Genomic DNA, 24,801 nt, shown 5'->3' with positions numbered 1-24,801 from the left:
GCTTCTGCAGCATCAATAGTAAAAGATAGAATGTTAAAGAAAATAAAAAATATGGTTATTCTCACCTTCCGATGGCCCCCGATCTCCTCAGCTGTGCAGCCAGTACATTCCGTTCCCAGGGATGCTTTGCACAAAGGACCTTTGTCCGCAACGTCATCTCAGGTGATTAGCGCAATGCATCCCTGAAAACGGAAGCCGCTGCGTGCACCGCTGAGAGGCGGGAGGACTCCGGGGGCCATCAGAAGGTAAGTATGTCCCTATTTTTTATTTTAATTCTTTTTTTTTCACAAGAATATTGTACCCAGGGCCTGGAGGAGAGTCTCCTACAGACCCTGGGTACCATCCGCACATGAAGTGCTCACTTTACGCATGGTGGGCATAGCCACGTGCGTAAAGTGAGCATTTCAGGCTATGTGCCCACGTTGTGTTTTTTTATGCGTTTCCGCCGCGTTTTTGCCACAGCGAAAACGCTTACAAAACGCATCCCCATGCAATCCTATGGGATTCTGCAGTTGCTGTGCCCATGCTGCGGATTTTCCCACTGCGAAATCGCGTATTGGTAAAATCCGCAGCATGTTCATTATTTCTGCAGAACCGCAGCGATTCTGACGCCATAGGATTACATTGAAACGCTCGCTTTATGCATGTGGCTATGCACACTGGCAGGGAGTTGCGGAAATGCTGCGGACATTTCCGCAGCATTTCTGCAATGTGGGCACATAGCCTTAATGCAATCCTATGGTGTTGGAATCGCCGCAACTCCTCAGAAATAATGAACATGCTGCGGATTTTACTGCTATACGATTCCGAAGCGTGAAAATCCGCAGCATGGGCACAGCAACTGCAGAATCCCATAGGATTGCATGGGAATGTGTTTTGTAAGCTGTTTTTAAGCGTTTACGCTGTGGCAAAAACATGGCGGAAACGCAAAAAAAACGCAACGTGAGCACATAGCCTCAGGCTATGTGCCCACGTTGCAGGATGTAAGCAGAATTTTCCTCATCAAAACCGGACTCCCTTGCCAGGAAATCTGCTCGCGTTTTTCTAGCGTTTTTATTGCGTATTTGTCACGTTTTTCATGCGTTTTTTTCTCCATGCATCCCAATACTATTATATAGCGGCAAAATCGCCGCGATTCTGCAAAATTAATGAACATGCTGCGTTTTTTTCCGCGATGCATTTCCACCGAGGAATAAAACGCAGCATGGGAACAACAATTGCGGAATGCCATGAAAAATAATGGGATGCGTTTTTTAAGCGTTTCCGCAGCGGAAAAACGTGGCAAAAACGCAACGTGGGCACATAGCCTTACTGTTTAAGAGTTCAAAGGAAGCTGACAACAATCGGACTGTTAACAGCCTGTTCACATTCAAGCAGATTGTAGCCAAATACAATCTGGGTGCTCCAAATAAAAAGGCCGGATGCACAGCTTGTTGTCCAGTAGCATAGATGAGCAATGACAACAGGCGACCGCTTAAAATGCTACAGCTGTCTAAGGGAAGTACATGGTCAAAACTCTGGTGGGAGGACAAGCAGAGGTGTATCTAGCTCTTCCTGCACCCGGGGCAAAGGATCAGTTTGGCACCCCCCCCCCCCTCAGATTTCTGCCCCCTATAATGTCCTCAGATTTCTGCCCCCATAATGTCCTGATTTCTGCCCCCATCCCCTCCCTTCCCGTTTGCAGTTGCATGTGGTGGAGAAATCTGAGGAACACAGTAGTATACAGCACTGCCCACATAGTAGTATACAGCACAGCCCGCTTAGTTGTATATAGCACAGCCCGCATAGTAGTATACAGCACCGCCCACACAGTAGTATACAGCACAGCCCACATAGCAGTATACAGCACTGCTCACATAGTAGTATAAAGCACAGCCCACACAGTAGTATACAGCACAGCCCACATAGCAGTATACAGCACTGCCCACATAGTAGTATACAAAAAACACAAGGAATGCAGTCAACAAGGACCCATAAAAGGTAAAAGTTTATTAAATAACCGTTAAAAACAGTACAAACATCAGGTAAATGTCACAAAGTGGGAAATGAAAAGTGCCCATTGCAAAGCATGGACACACTGATAAGAACTCAAATAGCCACGCTCCCCCGCATCACCACTAATACCAATACTGGTGTGATTACTGAATCATAATAACAATACAGGTAGGCATTAATAACATTCGCGGCACATAGCCGCCCCCTGAGGAAGGAGTGTTTACACTCCGAAACGCGCGTCGGGGACAGGACCCGTGGCCTCCCGCTCCTGTATCACGTAGGTATGTTATATGCGGCTATGTGCCGCAATGTTATTAATGCCTACCTGTATTGTTATTATGATTCAGTAATCACACCAGTATTGGTATTAGTGGTGATGTGGGGGAGCGTGGCTATTTGAGTTCTTATCAGTGTGTCCATGCTTTGCAATGGGCACTTTTCATTTCCCACTTTGTGACATTTACCTGATGTTTGTACTGTTTTTAACGGTTATTTAATAAACTTTTACCTTTTATGGGTCCTTGTTGACTGCATTCCTTGTGGTTTTTTGTATATTTATATCTGCTGTTTGGCCCTATTTGTGGTCCGTGCCTACACGTAGATTATATATCTATTATATATTATGTTGTTATGTTGGTATTCGACCTTTTAGAGGTACTCTACGTGTAGTATGCCTGCTATAATCAATTTTTCTTGCCACATAGTAGTATACAGCACAGCCTACACAGTAGTATACAGCACAGCCCACATAGCAGTATACAGCACTGCCCACATAGTAGTATACAGCACAGCCCACACAGTAGTATACAGCACGGCCCACATAGCAATATAAAGCACTGCCCACATAGTAGTATACAGCACAGCTCGCTTAGTAGTATATAGCACAGCCCGCATAGTAGTATACAGCATCGCCCACACAGGGGACCGTGCCTGTGGATCCTACCTGGTGTGCTCCGTCTTGGTGCCCTGCAGTGGTAAGAGCAGCTTGTACCCATTTGTTACTCTATGCCGTTTGGCTTTTCATATACTTAGCTTCACATGTATCTTTAGCAGTAGGTCTCTGCCACTATTGGTATGCATGTTGGCCCCTCAGACGGTGCACACCGGGGGACATCCACCTATCCTTTTATCATCCTTGGATTTTTACTGTATCTTTTGTATGTTTTCTACTAATATATGAATATGTAAACTATACGTGTATTAATAAAGTATTTAATTACCTATATACTCCCAGTGTTCTCCTATTCCTGTGGCTCTTATGGAGTTGGTTTTTTCTCTTGGTGAGGGATTGTTTGGCACTATGTAGCACTATTATCTCCCCCTCAGTATCTAGCATGTTGCTTGGTTTTGGTATCACAGTAGTATACAGCACAGCCCACATAGCAGTATACAGCACTGCCCACATAGTAGTATACAGCACAGCCCACACAGTAGTATACAGCACAGCCCACATAGCAGTATGCAGCACTGCCCACATAGTAGTATACAGCACAGCCCACTTAGTAGTATATAGCACAGCCCGCATAGTAGTATACAGCACTGCCCACATAGTAGTATACAGCACAGCCCGCTTAGTAGTATATAGCACAGCCCGCATAGTAGTATACAGCACTGCCCACACAGTAATATACAGCACAGCCCACATAGCAGTATACAGCACTGCCCACATAGTAGTATACAGCACAGCCCACATAGCAGTACGCAGTACAGCCCACATAGCAGTATACAGCACTGCCCACATAGTAGTATGCAGCACTGCCCAAATAGTAGTATACAGCACAGCCCACAGAGTAGTATACAGCACTGCCCACATAGTAGTATATAGCACAGCCCGCATTGTAGTATACAGCACCGCCCACACAGTAGTATGAAGCACAGCCCACATAGCAGTATACAGCACTGCCCACATAGTAGTATACAGCACAGCCCACACAGTAGTATACAGCACAGCCCACATAGCAGTATACAGCACCGCCCACATAGTAGTATACAGCACAGCTCACACAGTAGTATACAGCACAGCCCACATAGCAGTATACAGCACAACCCACATAGCAGTATACAGCACTGCCCACATAGTAGTACACAGCACAGCCCACATAGTAGTATACAGCACAGCTCACACAGTAGTATACAGCACAGCCCACATAGTAGTATACAGCACTGCCCGCTTAGTAGTATATAGCACAGCCCGCACAGTAGTATACAGCACCGCCCACACAGTAGTATACAGCACAGCCCACATAGCAGTATACAGAACTGCCCACATAGTAGTATACAGCACAGCCCACAGAGTAGTATACAGCACAGCCCACATAGCAGTATATAGCACTGCCCACATAGTAGTATACAGCACTGCCCACATAGTAGTATACAGCACAGCCCACACAGTAGTATACAGCACAGCCCACACAGTAGTACTACAGCACAGCCCACTTAGTAGTATATAGCACAGCCCACATAGCAGTATACAGCACCGCCCACATAGTTGTATACAGCACAGCTCACACAGTAGTATACAGCACAGCCCACATAGCAGTATACAGCACTGCCCACACAGTAGTATAATATAGCACAGCCCACACAGTAGTATACAGCACAGCCCGCACAGTAGTATACAGCACAGCCCACACAGTAGTATACAGCACTGCCCACACAGTAGTATACAGCACTTCCCGCATAGCAGTATACAGCACAGCCCGCATAGCAGTATACAGCACTGCCCGCATAGTAGTATACAGCACAGCCCACACAGTAGTATACAGCACAGCCCACACAGTAGTATACAGCACAGCCCACTTAGTAGTATATAGCACAGCCCACATAGCAGTATACAGCACCGCCCACATAGTTGTATACAGCACAGCTCACACAGTAGTATACAGCACAGCCCACATAGCAGTATACAGCACTGCCCACACAGTAGTATAATATAGCACAGCCCACACAGTAGTATACAGCACAGCCCGCACAGTAGTATACAGCACAGCCCACACAGTAGTATACAGCACAGCCCACACAGTAGTATACAGCACTGCCCACACAGTAGTATACAGCACTTCCCGCATAGCAGTATACAGCACAGCCCGCATAGCAGTATACAGCACTGCCCGCATAGTAGTATACAGCACAGCCCACACAGTAGTATACAGCACAGCCCACACAGTAGTATACAGCACAGCCCACACAGTAGTATACAGCACAGCCAACACAGTAGTATACAGCACTGCCCACATAGTAGTATATAGCACAGCCCGCATAGTAGTATTCAGCACTGCGTGGCTGTGCAATATATTACGTGGCTGGGCAATATACTACGTGTCTGTGCTATATACTACGTGGCTGGGCAATATACTACGTGTCTGTGCTATATACTATGTGTCTGTGCTCTATTCTACGTGGCTGTGTTATATACTGCATGGACTGTGTTATATACTACGTCTCTGTGCGATATACTACGTGGCTGTGCTATATACTACGTGGCTGTGCAATATATTACGTGGCTGGGTAATATACTATGTGTCTGTGCTATATACTACGTGTCTGTGCTATATACTACATGTCTGTGCTATATACTACGTGGCTGGGCAATATACTACGTGGCTGGGCAAAATACTATGTGGCTGTGCAATATTTTACGTGGCTGGGCAATATACTACGTGTCAGTGCTATATACTACGTGTCTGTGCTATATACTACATGGCTGTGCAATATACTACGTGGCTGTGCTATATACTACATGGCTGTGCAACATATTACGTGGCTGGGCAATATACTACGTGTCTGTGCTATATACTACGTGGCTGGGCAATATACTACGTGGCTGGGCAATATACTACGTATCTGTGCTATATACTACGTGTCTGGGCAATATACTACGTGTCTGGGCAATATACTACGTGTCTGGGCAATATACTACGTGTCTGGGCAATATACTACGTGGCTGGGCAATATACTTCGTGTCTGTGCTATATACTACGTGGCTGGGCAATATACTACGTGGCTGGGCAATATACTACGTGGCTGGGCAATATACTTCGTGGCTGTGCTATATACTATGTGGCTGGGCAATATACTACGTGGCTGTGCTATATACTAAGTGGCTGTGTTATATACTACGTGGCTGTGCTATATACTTTGTGGGCTGTGTTATATACTATGTGGGCTGTGTTATATACTGCGTGTCTGCTATATACTACGTGGGCTGTGTTATATACTACGTGGGTTGTGTTATATACTTTGTGGGCTGTGTTATACGCTACTTGGCTGTGCTATATTTCTCTGCTGCATCTGTGCATCATGAATCGTGGTATGTGTTAAAGAGGGAGGCCCACTGAGACTCTTTCGCCCGGGGCCCTCAAAAACCTGGAGCTGGTTCTGGCTTCACTGATTGGTCATGCCCGGCCGTGAAGAATCCGCGACAGGCACAGTCCGCCCGCGAATTGGCGCGGAATTTGAACCACGTTTCGCTAATTGGTCGCGGCAGGCCAAATCCTGTGTATAAATTGAATTATTCTTAAAACTTCATAAATAAACTACATACATATTCTAGAATACCCGATGCGTTAGAATCGGGCCACCATCTAGTTGGATCATAAAAAAAGGAAACAGCATGCCAAAAATATTTCACTTTGAAGAAACACCACCTCACATGTAGGTTTGCACCATAAGCAGATTCACAGTGCTAGCAATTGTTAGTTACGAAATGGAAGGTGGCATTCAAAGCATCTAGAAGATCAGGCTGGCTAGCAGACATAAATCATGCAGCTGCTTCGACAAAAACTAAATCTCCGAGCACTCACAAATACTCGGAGACCACCCAAGCATGCTCGAGAAAACCCGAGCAACGAGTATACTCGCTCATCACTAGTCTTTATATGTAACTAGATGGAGGCCCGATGCTATCGCATTGGGAGGGCTGTAATGTCACGATGGGGGCAGGCTTTGCAGCCTACGGGTATATGCATTGTTTTTGTTCCAGCGATGCTGTTGCTCTTCAAGGGTCTCATTTGCCCGTTGTTGTCTTCGACGTTGTGCCTTTGCTGCTCTCCTTTCATTGTCATTGGTGTACTTTTTAGGAGGAGCCATGTTGGCGTTGATATTTGCTTTTTAAAGGGAACCTGTCAATCCAATATTGCGGCCAGCATGCAGCCAGCGGGTAAGGAAAGGGTGAATCAAACACCCGAAAACCCCGCCCATACGACCCAAAACTGGTCCTGCCAAATTCAGGTGACAGGTTCCCTTTAAAGGTGTTTTCCCACGAACAAAAGTTCATTTTAAAAATTGTCTGTGTCTGACCGTGTACAGAACATACCACAGCTCCTGGGCATGGGAGGAAGCAAAAGACAATACTGACATTACAGCAGGAGATCGCAGGGGATACATTTTGTGAGGTAAAATGTTGTTTAAAAAGAGTGAACTGTCAGTGAAATATTTTACCTGACAAAATGAATTCTCTGTGATCTCCTGCTGTAATGTCAGTATTGTCTTTTGCTTCCTTCCCTGCCCAGGAGGTGTGATATGCGCCGTACACGGTCAGACACAGACAATTTTTAAAATGAATTTTCGTCCGTGGGAAAGCCCCTTTAATGTGACCGGCTTCCTCTGCCTGTGGACACGTCACGCATCTGCTGCCGGAATCAGCGGAATGATTCACTGCGCCTGCGTGGAATTCGCGCAGGCACAGTAAATCAGACCACCGCCATCTTTGTGCAGATAGATAGCGGCGGTCACATTTAAAATGCGCATGCGCTCCTCCTGTACAAATGATGGCAGCGGTCAGTGAATCATTCGGCTGATACTGGCGGCGGCGTGTTCACGACGGTGTTCCGCTGGTGGTACCGCGCAAGAGGCTGCGTATGGCGTATACAGTGTGTGTGTGTGTGTGTGTGGTGCATGCGGCGCATACAGTGTGTGTTTGTGTGTGTGTGGTGCATACGTCATATACAGTGTGTGTGTGTGGTGCGACGGTGTTCCGCTGGTGGTACCGCACAAGAGGCTGGTACCACCAGCAGTTTCCATATTGAGACACCCATCACTTGGCTGTCGGTGAACTTCCATCGCTTGGAATTCTGGGATCCGGACACATCTGGACAGAACAGGATCTAAAGACATTACAAGGTAAGTATATGTTAAGATAACATACATTCTCTCATAGTCACTTAAGGAAGGGTCTTTATGCAGCTCACATTCCCAGGATTTCACAAACCCAGAGTCAGAAGGACTGGTAGCTTTAAGAGAAGGCTAAACAACAATTTCAATATATGTGTTGTGACGAGTCCAAGAGAAGTTAAAGTAGAGCATATTCAGATTTTGAGGAATAATGGTAGTGAAATTGATTATTTTCTAGAGGAGCTGAGGAATGTTGGGGGTTGAAGAGTTGGAGATCTGTAAATATCCAGCATAGAAATCAGTCCTATGTAAGGTGTGGGGGTTATGAAAGGTCACGTAGCAGGAATGCAGATATTTTGTTTAGAAGTGGAAGTTCTGATAAAGGCCCCCATACATATCAGACTAATATTGGCTGAACCCACAGATATCACGTTTGCTTAAAAGATCGTTGTCATCTGTGGGACATGGATGGCGAAGCATACTCCACAGCACAGAGTAACTGAGCACAAAGCTTTATGAATACTCAGAAACACAGAATTGACTAAGTCAACTTTAAAAGTATTTGGGTAATGTTTTAGGAGTTTGCCAGGCTATTGAAGAAACCACAGGAGAGTGAGGCAGCCTTATGAGATGCAAGAAAGGAGCCTAGACGGGTAACACTTGCTAGTGTTTCACTCCAGAAAAAAAACCTTAATGAAAACCTTTTCTACATTATGGGTACAGGCTGCGATGCATGGACCATGATGATGCACGGACATGGGCATATATGAGGCTGTAAAGTTCAGATCAGGAGACATTTCGACCGGTCCATAGATTACGATTCATACTTGAACTGTATCACAATGAAAATGTGGTCCTTCCTGTGGGCACCATGTTATAGAGGTACAGGGCAGCGTGGTCGGACTCACAATGGGATGTGGTGGGTATGGGTCTTGTTCCATTCACTGACATGAGTGCTATTACAGGGGGTTGTATAGGTCTCCACTAGTTTAATTGGTAATAAAATTGGTTCTTTATGGCTCTAGCACTCTATATGTTAAGAGATACACTACCGTTCAAAAGTTTAGGGTCACCCAGATAATTTTGTGTTTTCCATGAAAACTCATACTTTTATTAATCAAATGAGTTGCCAAATGAATTGAAAATCTAGTCCAGACATTGACAAGGTTCTAAAAAAAGATTTTTATTTGAGATAATAATTTTCTCCTTCAAACTTTGCTGTCATCAAAGAATGCTCCCTTTGCAGCAATTACAGCATTGCAGACCTTTGGCATTCTAGCAGTTAATTTGCTGAGGTAATCTGGAGAAATTTCTGGAGAAGCCCCTCCCACAAGTTGGTTTGGCTTGATGAGCACTTTTTGCGTACCATACGGTCAAGCTGCTCCCACAACAGCTCAATGGGGTTGAGATTTGGTGACTGCGCTGGCCACTCCATTACAGATAGAATACCAGCTGCCTGCTTCTTCTCTAAATAGTTCTGGCATAATTTGGAGGTGTGCTTTGGGTCATTGTCCTGTTGTAGGATGAAATTGGCTCCAGTCAAGCGCTGTCCACATGGTATGGCATGGCGTTGCAAAATGGAGTGATAACCTTCCTTATTCAATATCCCTTTTACTTTGTACAAATCTCCCACTTTACCAGCATCAAAGCAACTCCAGACCATCACATTACCTCCACCATGCTTGACAGCTGGCTTCAGACACTCTTCCAGCATCGTCTCAGTTGTTCTGTGTCTCACAAATGTTCTTCTGTGTGATCCAAACACCTCAAACTTGGATTCGTCTGTCCAAAACACTTTTTTCCAATCTTCCTCTGTCCAATGTTTGTGTTCTTTTGCCCATATTAATCTTTTCCTTCCAGTCTCAGATATGGCTTTTTCTTTGCCACTCTGCCCTGAAGGCCAGCATCCCAGAGTCACCTTTTCACTGTAGACGTTGACACTGGCGTTTTGCATGTACTTTTTAATGAAGCTGCCAGTTGAGGACCTGTGAGGCATCGATTTCTCAAACTACAGACTCTAATGTACTTGACTTGTTGCTCAGTTGTGCAGCGGGGCCTCCCACTTCTCTTTCTACTCTGGTTAGAGCCGGTTTGTGCTCTCCTCTGAAGGGAGTCGTATACACCGTTGTAGGAAATCTTCAGTTTCTTGGCAATTTCTTGCATGGAATAGCCTTCATTTCTAAGAACAAGAATAGACTGTCGATTTTCACATGAAACTTTTTTTTCTGGCCATTTTGAGAGTTTAATGGAACCAACAAATGTGATGCTCCAGATTCTCAAGTAGCTCAAAGGAAGGTCAGGTTTATAGGTTCTCTAATCAGCCAAACTGTTTTCAGCTGTGCTAACTTACTTGCACAAGGGTTTTCAAGGGTATTCTAACCATCCATTAGCCTTCTTACACAGTTAGCAAACACAAAGTACCATTAGAACACTGGAGTGATGGCTGTTGGAAATGGGCCTCTAGACACCTATGAAGATATTGCATTACAAACCAGACGTTTGCAGCTAGAATAGTCATTTACCACATTAACAATGTATAAAGTGTATTTCTGAATCATTTAATGTTAGCTTCATTGGAAAAAACGGTGCTTTTCTTTCAAAAATAAGGACATTTCTAAGTGACCATAAACTTTTGAACGGTAGTGCATGTTATATTAATATTGTATATATAAAGTGTATAAGTTTCTGTGTATTGCTGATTATTACATGTTCTCCTATACCTCTACTTTCCTGATATATGGAAATTTAATTATGCTGATTACTATTTTGTTCACTTCCTAATTGTTCCTTTTTTGTGGGTTTATGGTTTTTTTAATATGTTTATGTTCTTGTGTATAATTGGTTGTTTGTAATAAAGGTTTGATAGGTTTTGCCATATTTTGTCTTGTACTTTACTTAGCTTGGTGGTAGTTATCTGATTATATATCATGTTATAGAGCAGGGGGAGCTGAGCAGATTGATGTACAGATTGTGAGAAAAGATTCAGTATAATTTGTGTTTGAGCCATTTAATATTTTGCTCTTTCTGGGATTATCGGTCCAGTGGGCGGTCCTCTCAGTGACTGATAAGTGTGTATGTAGCATTAGCGGTCACTTACAGGACTGCCCACTGGACCCAAAATCCAAAAAGGAGCAGAGGTTTAAATGGTTTAAACAGAGGTTATACTGAGTCTTTATCCCTAAACTATGTATCAATCTTCTCAGCTCTATAGCATGCTGCCTGCAGATTGGACGGCATTTTCATGGTGACAGGTTCCCTTTAATAATGACGCTACAATCAGTGTAAATTAAATAATGGGGCTAGATGGTAGGAGGGGGTCTTAGAAAATTATTTGATATTGAAATTTATTATGGAGATAGGTCTCGCTTTAGACGGTCACTAACGAATATCACACAACTGAAAAATCCATGGTAAAGAGAAGAGGAGAGGGGTTCTTAAGGTTGTTATAAAGTTTGGTGCTGAATCAGACAACTTTTCCTAAAAGCAGATTTCTGATTTTGAAGCCATGTATAGAAACATCATCAAAACTTTGTTAGCAATGATCAATCCATGTTTTTTCATTGAAATTTGACATTTACTTTTAATGTTGTAAAAACTTGTTAGAATTGGAGAATATAAAAAAAATTATAAATGAAAACTCCCAAACTCAGTCTTCAGTACTTTTAAAGAGCTATGACCATGTGCTGTGTGGAGTTTTGCTGCCCTCTACTGGCATTGAAATGTCCTATACAATACATAAAAAGAACATGCCCACCGCTTCCATAGATGACAGTCACATAATTTAAGTATTAATCTTTCATTTGTACAGTCTCTGTTTTTTATACCCATCTGGAATTAATAAAACACATGAAAAACATCTCAGAATTTCCGGTGTGAGCATCGCGTACACACAATAGATTTTACGTACACATTGAAAAACCGTAATAAATAATTATGATTATAAATGATCCATGTCTGCAGCCCATAATTCCGATATAAAGATGTCAGCTGCATTCAATGTAAACTATAAAATCATGATAATTACAGGAATTACGAATTGAGATACTGATTTGGCTCTTATCCTAAGTCATATTGCACGACTCGTTAAAGGGTTGATTGTGACTTGTAGGATCGCTACTTCCAACAGGTGGCGCTATAGAGTTTAAGTCCTGTTTTTCTCTGAAGAGGCAATTTGCATATGATAATTACAGGAAAATTTATCGTATAAGTTTCTTCAGCTTCACAAAAATCATGGAGTCTTTCAATTTATTTTCTCGAACGGGGCAAAAAAAGTGCCGTACATTTACAGACTGTCCTGGAATGTTAGAAAGGTTGAACTTGATGGACCTAGGTCTTTTTTGTAACTATTTCTGGACGACTGGCACCTATAGAGAGGGCACTACAGTAGGAAAACATTGTTTAGCTGTGTATGCCATTGTCGGGGCCATGGTTTGTGGAGAAATGGGTGACAATACCATTCCTCTGTAACAACTGGTATTCACGGTTATCGTTTTTTTAAATCCATGAATAAATCCTGAATAAAATAGTAAATATTGATAAAAGAGGACATCCTGTGATAGGAAAACGAGGAACATCTATATCTATACTTATATGACATCTTGGGTCATGGTGGCATGCTGTGTCCTCTGTCTATATAATAATATAAGGAGAAGATGACCGGTGCGCTAAGCGTCTCGAACACATGATGTCATCCTCCTGAATTGTAATTGTTGTCTGCCCTTGTAGGTGAAGACAATGACAAGTACGAGGAGCTGCAGGCTGAAGAGTGTGGCATCCTCAATGGATGTGAAAATGGTAGATGCGTGCGGGTGCAGGAAGGATACACTTGTGACTGCTTCGATGGCTACCACCTGGACATTATGAAGATGACTTGTGTTGGTAAGACTAACATCTATTTTTGCCAAGCTGATACATAATCCTTTTTTTCATCCCATATGATAGATATCCTCCTAGTACTAACTGCATCCTTGTATTGTATTCCCCCTATTAAACGGAATCTGTCAACAGGTTGAGAGCAGCATGATGTAGAGATCCTGATTCCTGTGATGCATCAAGTATTGAGCTGCTTGCTGCATTTTTTATAAAATTCCTGTTTTCTCTTCGGCAGATCTAGCAGTGCTCTAAATACTGAGCCCAGTATAACCCCATCCACATCACTGATTCACACCTTTCTATGCACACTGTGCATAGGCAGAAAGCTGTATTGGTGGAAGGCGGTGTTATACAGAGCTCATGAATATGGAGGATTACATAGCAGAAGATTTAGTAGTCCTTTAGTGATAATCTCCTGCAGATAAAACAGTAATTTTGCTAAAACTACAACAAGTAGCCCAGTAAGTGACACATCGCTGGAATCGGGATCTGTGTGTCTGTGTTATGCTGCACGTAGGTCCTTTTGACTCATAAGAGAAGATTAATTGTATGACAGACCAGTAATAGTTGGGGGTCCTTTAGAAAATTTTGCATTGGAGCCCAAGAGCTTAAAGTTACACCACTATAAGAGTCCGTACAAAAATGGAGTCTCTGTGGGTCCTTGTTAGGCGCCATATTCTCCCTTGGCTGTATTGACCTGTAATACTATTGCCATACAGCATGTGATGAAATATGGCACAGTTTTACTTATGAATTTGTGATGAAAAACCTCTATATAAAATCACCCACCCAGCCAAAAATGACGCTGTACCCCTTTACAGCCATGTACATTACATTACATGATGTAATGAAAACTATTAACAATGTTTTTATGAAATTATTATTATTATTTATTGTTATAGCGCCATTTATTCCATGGTGCTTTACATGTGAGGAGGGGTATACATAATAAAAGCAAGTACAATATTCTTAAACAATACAAGTCATAACTGGTACAGGAGGAGAGAGGACCCTGCCCGCGAGGGCTCACAATCTACAAGGGATGGGTGAGAATACAGTAGGTGAGGGTAGAGCTGGTCGTGCAGTGGTTTGGTCGATCGGTGGTTACTGCAGGTTGTAGGCTTGTCGGAAGAGGTGGGTCTTCAGGCTCTTTTTGAAGGTTTCGATGGTGGGCGAGAGTCTGATGTGTTTGTGGTAGAGGGTTCCAGAGTAGGGGTGATACGTGAGATAAATCTTGTATACGATTGTGGGAAGAGGAGATAAGAGGGGAGTAGAGAAGGAGATCTTGTGAGGATCGGAGGTTGCGTGTAGGTAAGTACCGGGAGACGAGGTCACAGATGTATGGAGGAGACAGGTTGTGGATGGCTTTCGTCATGGTTAGGGTTTTGTAGTGGAGTCTCTGGGCAATGGGGAGCCAGTGAGGGGATTGACAGAGGGGAGAGGCCGGGGAATAGCAGGGGGACAGGTGGATTAGTCGGGCAGCAGAGTTTAGAATAGATTGGAGGGGTGCGAGAGTGTTAGAGGGGAGGCCACAGAGCAGGAGGTTGCAGTAGTCAAGGCGAGAGATGATGAGGGCATGGACTAGGGTTTTTGCAGATTCTTGGTTGAGGAATGTACAGATTCGTGAAATATTTTTGAGTTGAAGTCGGCAGGAAGTGGAAAGGGCTTGGATATGTGGTTTGAAATCAAGTTTGAAGGTTTTTCTGATTCATGAAAAAATATTTACATGTTAATAAATAGTTTTAACTTAGGGCAGAAAGTTGTGGATGTGCTGTGACATATGCTGTCGGATAGATTTAGCTCATCTTTATATAAGTTAAGAGACATTTTCTTACTTATGGCACCTCCTAATTGGCTTACTTTAGTTCTTTGCACCAAAAAACTCACACACACCAATAATAAATTTGACACACGTTTGGACTCTATCTGAAAAAACAAGAGTCATGCGTTCATTATTTCTTATGTAAAACTTTAATAAACGTGCCCGAAAAAATATTATGCCAGAATGGTGGTGGTAAGTACACCAGAAAACGAGCTCAACGACTTCAGTAAATGTGGGTTATTGGACTATAAATAACTTAATTATATATACAGTATATATATATATATATATATATATATATATATATATATATATATATATGTTTATATATATATATATATATATACCTATATATATATCTATATATATATATATATACACATATATTTTTAAAGGGATTTATCACCAGGTTTTTGTCCCTAGTCTGGGAGCAGCATAATATAGTGACGGAGATCAGTGATGTGTCACTTACTGGGCTGCCTGCTGTAGTTTTTATAAAATAGCAGTTTTATCAGCAGCAGATTATCACTGGATGACTAGTAAATCTGCTGCCATGTAGTCCTCTATATTCATGAGCTCTGTATAACCCCGCCCCCACCACTGATTGGCAGCTTTCTGCTTATGCACAGTGTACACAGAAAGAAGCCAATCAGTGGTGGGGGCAGGGTTATTCAGCGCTCCGCATTCTGAGAGCTGGTGGATCTTCAGCAGATAAAACAGTGATTTTATTAAAAGTATAGCAAGCTGCCCAATAAGGGAGCCAGTGCTGGAATCGGTGTCTCTGCATCTAAAGGAGAGCTGGTTGAATAAAGAAAGAAATTACTTGTTTAGCAAAAACAAGTAAATTATTTCTGCTCATGTGGCAGTTCGAGGCTTTGAAATAGTTTACTATAAGATAATGCCAATGAACAAGATTTATGAAACCTAAGAAAAAGGTGATAGCTAATGTGACTAAGTGAGAATATATCATATCCTTGCCATATCACATGGCTCAAGCAGTTTCTCAGAATCAGCAAACCTATATCCTAACTTGTTGCTTTTACAAGCAGAACTTATATTGAGCATATAAAATACTAGATATATAGATATAAATTGTTTATATGATAATCAAAGCAAGAATCTTGTACATGTATGGTACTGTATATCCTCAGGATTTGCCCGTATGTATTGGACATATGGGTTTTGCTAGTGGGACCTGCCTCTATCACAATAACAGAGCCCTGACATGTGCTGCTATCATTTTGATGGGATTCCCGACCACCTTTCCACTGACAATAAGGCAAGTCAGGTCCCTAAATTCAAATCCCATTGATGAGACCCACATCTACTGTGTACTTACTATATACCTCATGGGAATATCCCTTTAAGGCCTCTTTCACACGTGCGTACAAAACCGCTACCGGAAAAATCAATACTGGTGTCATCAATGGTTTGGATCAGTGCTTCCATCAATGTTTTTCCGGTATGGCTAAATCTAAAGAAATGACAAAGCTTTTGCTATACTTTGCAATGTTAGACACGTACATCACATAGACGGCTCATGGATGCCATCCGGGTGCTGTACGTTTTTTACACGGATGTATAGACTTGTATGGGCCTGTGCCATCCGTGCTGCTGGTAAAAAACAGAGACATGTGGGTTATAATTTGTGCTTGTGTTTGCAGTGAAAAAAAAAGGATGCCACACGTACCGGAAGCATGGGTGTGAAGGGGCCCAAGGCAGAATATCTCATGTTTTTATTAAAAAATCGAGGCTATGTGGAACTGATTGCTTTACCTGTCTTGTCCCTTATAGATGTCAATGAGTGCAATGAGCTAAACAGCAGGATGTCTCTCTGCAAAAATGCCAAATGCATTAACACGGAGGGCTCGTACCGGTGTGTGTGTCTGCCGGGCTACCGGCCATCAGATAAACCCAACTACTGCACAGCAATAAACTCCGAGAGGGACGACAGCGAACTGGAGTAGGACCCGGAGCACCTCCACTTTTCAGCCCATATACTCTGCACTGTATAAGGATGAAGCTGTGTACGTCACTGAGATGAAGGTGGAACCCGGCGCAATGGTTCAATATGGAAGCAGCATTATGTGGAAGTGGAACGTGATGTCTCACTTACTGTGCATCAACTCTACAGACCAAATGGACACATTTTCTCTAATGGAAGAAACCACCCAAGTATATATAGTCTGATTTTGCATAAATTTGTTGGTAAATAGACAAAGCGATGATGATATTTTAAGCTGTTTATTATTATAATAATTATTTTGTACTATTGCTTTATTAACTTGGCATTTTATTAGAGGTGGGAGCATTTTATAACACTTATGACGATGCAGCGCGTTGGAGACTGTACCATTTCAGTACTGTTAAGAACTTTTTTTTGAGTTTTTCTATGTTACCTTGGTGCAGAAACCCTGCGGGACGATTTTCTATGGACTCTTTCACAACGGTCTGCTATCCCTTGTCTGGAAATATTTTTATAAACTTCCGCCTGTCCTGTGGAGCAGGCATCTTTTTGTTTTTATTCTTTACTTTTTTTAAGTCTTGGCTGGAAAATCATATTGATTTTTTTTTACTCTGCCTTTGTCTTTAACTGCACTTAACTTCTTCGAACGTTTTCTTGCCAAGTTTCAAAGCTGCTGGAGAAACATTGCATCCCGTAATGTACATTAAATTAGATACATACGTTTCCCTGTCCAAAATTTAATTTGTAAATTGAATATGAAAAAAACAGACATCTTGTTTGAGTTTCTTAGCATATTAAAGCTGTATAATAAACCTCAACAATAAAAACACTTTATTTTTATTTTTGTAGGATATTCATATACACACCGATTTATGTCCGGAAAAATGAGACATTGCAAATGTTCTCAGAAAAGCTGGGCTGTCAATGGGGTTCACTGACAATGTCAATTTATGCTTACTTGCAATTTACCTTATACTGTATATTTATTTTTTTTAAATTGCCAGATGAATCAGCCCTGAACAATGCAATAATATGCAATAAGATTAAAAATAAAAAAATAATATAATTTGGGGTTAAAGGCGTGCACCATTATTGCTTCAATGTACTCATGGTGGGCTTTATGTGTGCAAATATATATATTTATTAACATTTATATGGGAAAAAGTATTAGGACGCACCTCCTAATCTTTGAATTCAGGCTTATTCAGTTCTATTGCCACATTCTAAAGAGTTTAATTAATTTGAGTGTGATACTGTAATAGGATGCCACCATCACAAGTTCTCCCCTCCAAAATATTCTATGATCAAGTGTGATTGGTATTATTGGAAAATCAAAGCATGCCGAGATGCATGCTTAGCATGTCAATTTCCGCAAGGAAAAAAATATATACTTCTTGGATATCGGTCGGACGCCTGTCACTCAGCCAAACCAGTTCTCCACTTTGCACAGACGAGGGGTAGTACCCTGAAACAGTGTCTGCAAATTGAGATTCTGGTTTGGCTATTATCCTAAGTCATGTGACAAGGCTCGTTAAAGGATCAACATTGACTTGTAGGATTGCTAACTTCCAATAGGTGGCACTAGAGTTCTAGTTCTCTTCCTCTCTGAAGAGACAATTTGCATATATTAAAGCATAAAATCTTTAAGTTTGATCCTCGTATGCACTAAAGATTCCATAGCCTTCCAGAAAGTGGGTTACCTTTTGATTGTCTGACAGCAACATATTTCGGGAACTCATCATCCCGTGTGTTTGATGAGTGGTAGCAGCGTGTTAAGTAACCGGGTTGTGTGGATTGTCTCGGGGCGTGCTCACTTTATAACCTAAAACAGAGTTTGAGTACTGGATTAAGTGAGAGGAGATAAATTAACCCTTGCAGGTGCACCCTACGTCAATTGCTGAGAAGTGTGTATGTGATAACTTGGTGGCAAGCGGTGTTATAGAGTTCAATTCTATTAAAGCATTAGTACACAGTTTAGGCAATTATTCCCTGTACTAGATGGTAGCCCGATTCTAACGCATTGGGTATTCTAGAATATGTATGCGTAGTGTATAGCACAGCCCACATAGTATATTGCACAGCCACGTATTATATTGCCCAGCCACGCAGTACATTGCGCAGCCCACGCAGTACATTGCGCAGCCCACGCAGTACATTGCGCAGCCCACGCAGTACATTGCACAGCCCACGTTGTAAATTGCACAGCCCACATTGTATATTGCGCAGCCCACGTACTATATTGCGCAGCCCACGTTGTAAATTGCGCAGCCCACGTAGTATATTGCGCAGCCCACGTATATAGCAATGTGGGCACCATATCCCTGTTTAAAAAAAAGAATTAAAATAAAAAGTAGTTATACACTCACCTTCCGTTGGCCCCTGGATCCAGGAAGCAGTTACCGACGCTGCTCGTGCGCTCCGGTCTCAAGAGTGCATTGCGGTCTCGCGAGATGATGACGTAGCGGTCTCGTGAGACCGCTACGTCATCATCTCGCGAGATCGCAATGCATGGAGCGGTTACCGGAGCGTGGCGAGGAGCGAGAAAGGCGCCGGAAGGTGAGTATATGATAATTTTTTATTTTTTTATTATTTTTAACATTAGATTTTTTTACTATTGATGCTGCATATGCAACATCAATAGTAAAAAAGTTGGTCGCACAGGGTTAATAGCGTTAATGGAGTGCGTTACACCGCGGCATAACGCGGTCCATTAGCGCTGCCATTAACCCTGTGTGAGCGCTGAATGGAGGGGAGTATGGAGCGGGCACTGAGTGCGGGGAGGAAGGAGCGGCCATGTTGCCGTCGGACTGCACCCATCGCTGATTGGTCGTGGCAATGGTCGTGGGCGTTTTGCCACGACCAATCAGCGAGTTGGATTTACGTGACAGACAGAGGCCGCGACCAATGAATATCCAGGACAGACAGACAGACGGAAGTACCCCTTAGACAATTATATAGTAGATGAAAGGACTGGTATCCTTGAGAGAAGTGCACCAGTTCTACAAATTTCAACTCAGTGCTCACTTAGACATACTTGCAAACTGTTTTCCCCTCCCATGTTTTCCTTTTCTATCTTATTTGGCAATAGGCTGTCTACCGGAATGGCAGCTGTATAATAGAAGCAAAGTAAGGATTTGTAAGCAGAGAGGAATAGAGACAGCAGGCAAATCCAACAATCTACAAAATGATGCCTTGATGGGGCAGAACTCCAAGCAGAGTACTGTGGCACCTGGACAAAGAGAAAGCCCAACTCAGAAGAGCCAAGCAATGGACCTTGTCCCAGAAATAACTTCTGGGGGTACCAATAATCCCAGTTCTGAGCGAGCATGGACTGGACTTTTCTTTGAAAATGGCCTTACAACAGCTGGGAGAATCTGATGCCTGTATGCGCCTGGAAAACTTCCCTGTCATGGAGAAAGATAGAGACTTATATACTTTTCTCCTGGGGTTTGAAAAAAACCTGCAAGCAATACCATCTGCCCCGTGGTCAGTGAGCACAGTATTTAACTTCAGGGCTGAAAGGCAAAGCCTTGGAAGTTTTTGCTGAACTTTCACCGGAGCTAGATGGGGACTATCAAGCTACAGAAAAGGCCTTGGTCATGAAATACAACCTGACCCAGAGGTATATCGAATATAGTTCCAGAGTCTTCAACAGGGATCGACTGACAGCTATGCGGATGTTGTGAGCACCTTGAAGACCACATTATTTCAACGGATCAGAGGACTTTGTTACCAGAACTAGAGGATTTCTCTCCTCTGCCAGCCAATCCCCAGAGCATTCTACATCTACTGTCTTTGTTTCACCTTGGATCAGACATTCTTTTATTGATATACATTGTTGCTTTACGTGTAACCAAGTGGGACATGTTAGTTCTGCTTGCCCTGATTGGAAGATAGGCCCCAGTATTACTACCAAGCCGCCTGAGGTTACGCCTTCTGTCTTATTTTCGGCTGTCACTGATGTGAGGAATAATGAGAACTGTCAGTCTGTCACTGTGGGCAATAATGTTACTGTTGGCCTCAGAGATACCTGAGCAGAAGTAACCCTGATGCGTCTAGAAATGGTGACCCCTGCGGATATAATTCCAAGAAAGATGATATCTGTAACCGGAGTTGAGGGAGGTCAACCCTGCCATGCCCATGGCCTGTGTGTATCTGGACTGGGGAGCAACGAAAGGAATGAGGGAGGTGGATGTATCGCACACTATCCCTACCAATGTGTTGCTAGGCACTGACCTGGGCAGGATGGTATCCCACTATATCCCTTCCTTGCAAGTGAATGCCACAGAAACGGTGGAAACCAGTAACCCACCCGAGAGGCTGTGTGATGCACGGAAATGTACCGATGTGGAGGGAGAATGTAGAATGGATGTCCAAATGGATAATACAATGTGCAGGACCATACTTGTGTATCAGCTATGACTCGCAGTCAGGCTGCTGTTCAGACTCAAACCTAGACTCGGGAGAATAACGAATCTTTCCAGGGTTTGGCATTCCTACTTGGCAGTGACGTGCAGACTCATAGTCCGAATTTCCAGAAACCCCTGCTGAGATGTCTTCCAGATCAAACCTCTGCTGGGTCTGACAAGGAAAGAATATACTGGAACCAGGGAAAACTGCATAAAGAGACCCTCCCCCATGACACAACAGATGATTTGGACAGTGAGAAGCATCTGTTTGTTCTCTATCCGCTCATCTATACCACTATCAATAATTGATGAGCCTTTCCAAAGAGTGGCTGTGGATATCATAGGGCAACTTGCAATAATAATCTTTATTTTTATATAGCGCTTTTATATAGCTTTACAGTTTGCTCACATTATCATCACTGTCCCCCAATGGGGCTCACAATCTACATTCCCTATCAGTATGTCTTTAGAATGTGGGAGGAAACCGGAGTACCCGGAGGAAACCCACCCAAACACGGGGACAGCATACAAACTCCTTGCAGATGTTGTCCAAGGTGGGATTAGAACCCAGGACTCCAGCGCTGCAAGGCTGCTGTGCTAACCACTGCGCCACCGTGCTGCCCTAGCAATACCTAGCAACCCAAGAAAATGCTCTATTATACCAGTTGTTGACTGTGCTACGCAATATGCAGAAACTGTGACGTGTCTCCCATGCATGTCGATGAAGTTGTCGATGCAATACAGACTATATTTTCTCATGTTGGGTTCCCCAGTAAGATGTTACTTGATTAGGGGACCCAATTCATGTCTAATCTGATGGAAAGTCTGCAAGAAAATACAAGTGCAGCATCTTGTAGCCAGTCCTTATCATCCTCAGACCAACTGGTTTTGTGAGCATTTCATTGGAACCATAAAGCAAATGCTCAAGATGCTGGTGGAGACTGAAGGGAAAGACTGGGACTGTTACCTCCCTCATATTTTGTTTGCATACCGAGTGATACCCCAGGCATCAATGGGATTCTCCCCCTTTGAACACGTTTATGGGAGAAAACCCAACGGGCCTCCTGATCTAATAAGGACTGTTGGAAGCATGACCCCGAAACTCCAGGAGTCTTTGTGGTAGAATATGTACTGAAACTGCGGGAGCAAAGGGAAAAATTGAGCAACCTGGCACATGAGAATGTGACCGAGTCTCAAATCAACCAGAAGGTCTGGTTTGGCCGTAATGCCAGACTGAGGGTCTATGAAAGGGGGCAGAAGGTTTGGGTGTTGGTTCCTATGTTGCAGGACAAGTAACGGGCTGCATAGGAGGGACTGTACAGTGTATCTAAGTGTTTAAATTATGTTAACTATGGTGTCACCATGAGTGGACTTACAAAACGTAAAAAAATTTGTCATGTCAATATGCTGAAAGCTCATCAAAACAGGGAGACCTGTGTCTTACCTATCTGCAGTATGCCTTAGAAAGGGGAATGTTACCTGTTTTGGGATTTGGTGGCTAGGACTCAGCGTATGGAGTCCCTGGGGTCAGCCAAATAGATTCATAGAAGTCTTCACAGAGAAGCCTGGGAGGACTCATTTAGCAAATCACCATGTAGACATTAGTACTCATCCCCATGCGAGGCAATCTACATACCATATATCAGCACAGGTGAAAGCAAATTTTGAGGGACAAATAGAGGAGATTCTGGTCATAGTGTAATACAAAAATCACCTAGTGCCTCGGCCTCACCTTTGGTTCTTGTCCCAAGAAGGACTATACTACCTGAGTTTGTATAGACTACAGAAAATTAAAATTAGTAATTCACAATATGGGTTGCCCACAATTAAAGGATTGCCCAATATGACCGGGCTGCACATCTTTCTAGAATATACAACTCTGGCAAAAATTAAGAGATCTCTGCAAAATTTTCAATTTATCTGATTTTTCTCTTTATAGGTATATTTTTTTTAGTAAAATGTAAACTGCTCTTTTATTCTATAAACTACTGACAACATGTCTTCGAATTTCCAAGCACTAAATTTTGTATTTCTTTTCAGAAAATGAGAAATGTTCAAAATAACAAAAAAATGCATTACTTGCAGACCTCAAATAATGCAATGAAAACAAGTTCATAACCATTTAGAAACAGCAATACTAATGTTTTAAATTAACTCAAAATCAATATTTTGTGGAATAGCCATTTTTAATCACAGCTTTCATGCGTCTCGGAAATTTGGAGACATGATGTCAGAGGCTTATAGAATAAATGAACAATTTACATTGTACTCAAAAATGTACCGAAAAAGAGAAAAATCAGATTAACTGAACATTTTGCAGTGGTCTCTTAATTTTTGCCAGAGCTGTATATATGTAATGAAAAGTTATAGTTCTCAAAAAGCCTCAATAATATATATATATATATATATATATATATATATATATATATATATATATATATATATATATATATATATATATATATATATATATATATATATATACACTCACTGGCCACTTTATTAGGTACACCTGTCCAACTTCTTGTTAACACTTAATTTCTAATCAGCCAATCACATGGCGGCAACTCAGTGCATTTAGGCATGTAGACATGGTCAAGACAATCTCCTGCAGTTCAAACCGAGCATCAGTATGGGGAAGAAAGGTGATTTGAGTGCCTTTGAACGTGGCATGGTTGTTGGTGCCAGAAGGGCTGGTCTGAGTATTTCAGAAACTGCTGATCTACTGGGATTTTCACGCACAACCATCTCTAGGGTTTACAGAGAATGGTCCGAAAAAGAAAAAAAATCCAGTGAGCGGCAGTTCTGTGGGCGGAAATGCCTTGTTGATGCCAGAGGTCAGAGGAGAATGGGCAGACTGGTTCGAGCTGATAGAAAGGCAACAGTGACTCAAATCGCCACTCGTTACAACCAAGGTAGGCCTAAGAGCATCTCTGAACGCACAGTGTGTCGAACTTTGAGGCAGATGGGCTACAGCAGCAGAAGACCACACCGGGTACCACTCCTTTCAGCTAAGAACAGGAAACTGAGGCTACAATTTGTACAAGCTCATCGAAATTGGACAGTAGAAGATTGGAAAAACGTTGCTTGGTCTGATGAGTCTCGATTTCTGCTGCGACATTCGGATGGTAGGGTCAGAATTTGGCGTAAACAACATGAAAGCATGGATCCATCCTGCCTTGTATGGAGCATCTTTGGGATGTGCAGCCGACAAATCTGCGGCAACTGTGTGATGCCATCATGTCAATATGGACCAAAATCTCTGAGGAATGCTTCCAGCACCTTGTTGAATCTATGCCACGAAGAATTGAGGCAGTTCTGAAGGCAAAAGGGGGTCCAACCCGTTACTAGCATGGTGTACCTAATAAAGTGGCCGGTGACTATATATATATATATATATATATAGTCTGCGAATTGAGATACTGATTTGGCTTTTATCCTAAGTCATATTGCACGACTCGTTAAAGGGTTGATTATGACTTGTAGGATCGCTACTTCCAACAGGTGGCGCTATAGAGTTAAGTCCTCTTTTTCTCAGAAGAGGCAATTTGCATATTTAATTTCCCAGAGGAGCATTGCACGGCGAATAAGCCTCCTTACCTTGACAAGCCAGCTGGTATGTCACT

General features: G+C 42.6%; 1 protein-coding gene across 2 annotated transcripts in view; it reads left to right on the top strand.

Annotated features, from left to right (window-relative positions):
- Nucleotides 1-17,617, top strand: part of LTBP1 (latent transforming growth factor beta binding protein 1) — a 534,628-nt gene extending 517,011 nt beyond the window's left edge. For both annotated transcript variants that reach the window (XM_077283013.1, XM_077283014.1), the window contains 2 exons: nt 12,832-12,984; nt 16,595-17,617. In XM_077283013.1, the coding sequence (XP_077139128.1) occupies nt 12,832-12,984; nt 16,595-16,767 (326 nt within the window). In that variant the 3' untranslated portion in view covers nt 16,768-17,617. The remainder of the gene's footprint in view (nt 1-12,831; nt 12,985-16,594) is intronic.
- Nucleotides 17,618-24,801: the final 7,184 nt, after the last annotated feature.

The sequence above is a fragment of the Ranitomeya variabilis genome, chromosome 2, assembly GCF_051348905.1.
Source record: "Ranitomeya variabilis isolate aRanVar5 chromosome 2, aRanVar5.hap1, whole genome shotgun sequence".
NCBI lineage: Eukaryota > Metazoa > Chordata > Amphibia > Anura > Dendrobatidae > Ranitomeya > Ranitomeya variabilis.
This window is presented reverse-complemented; position numbering and strand designations above follow the sequence as displayed.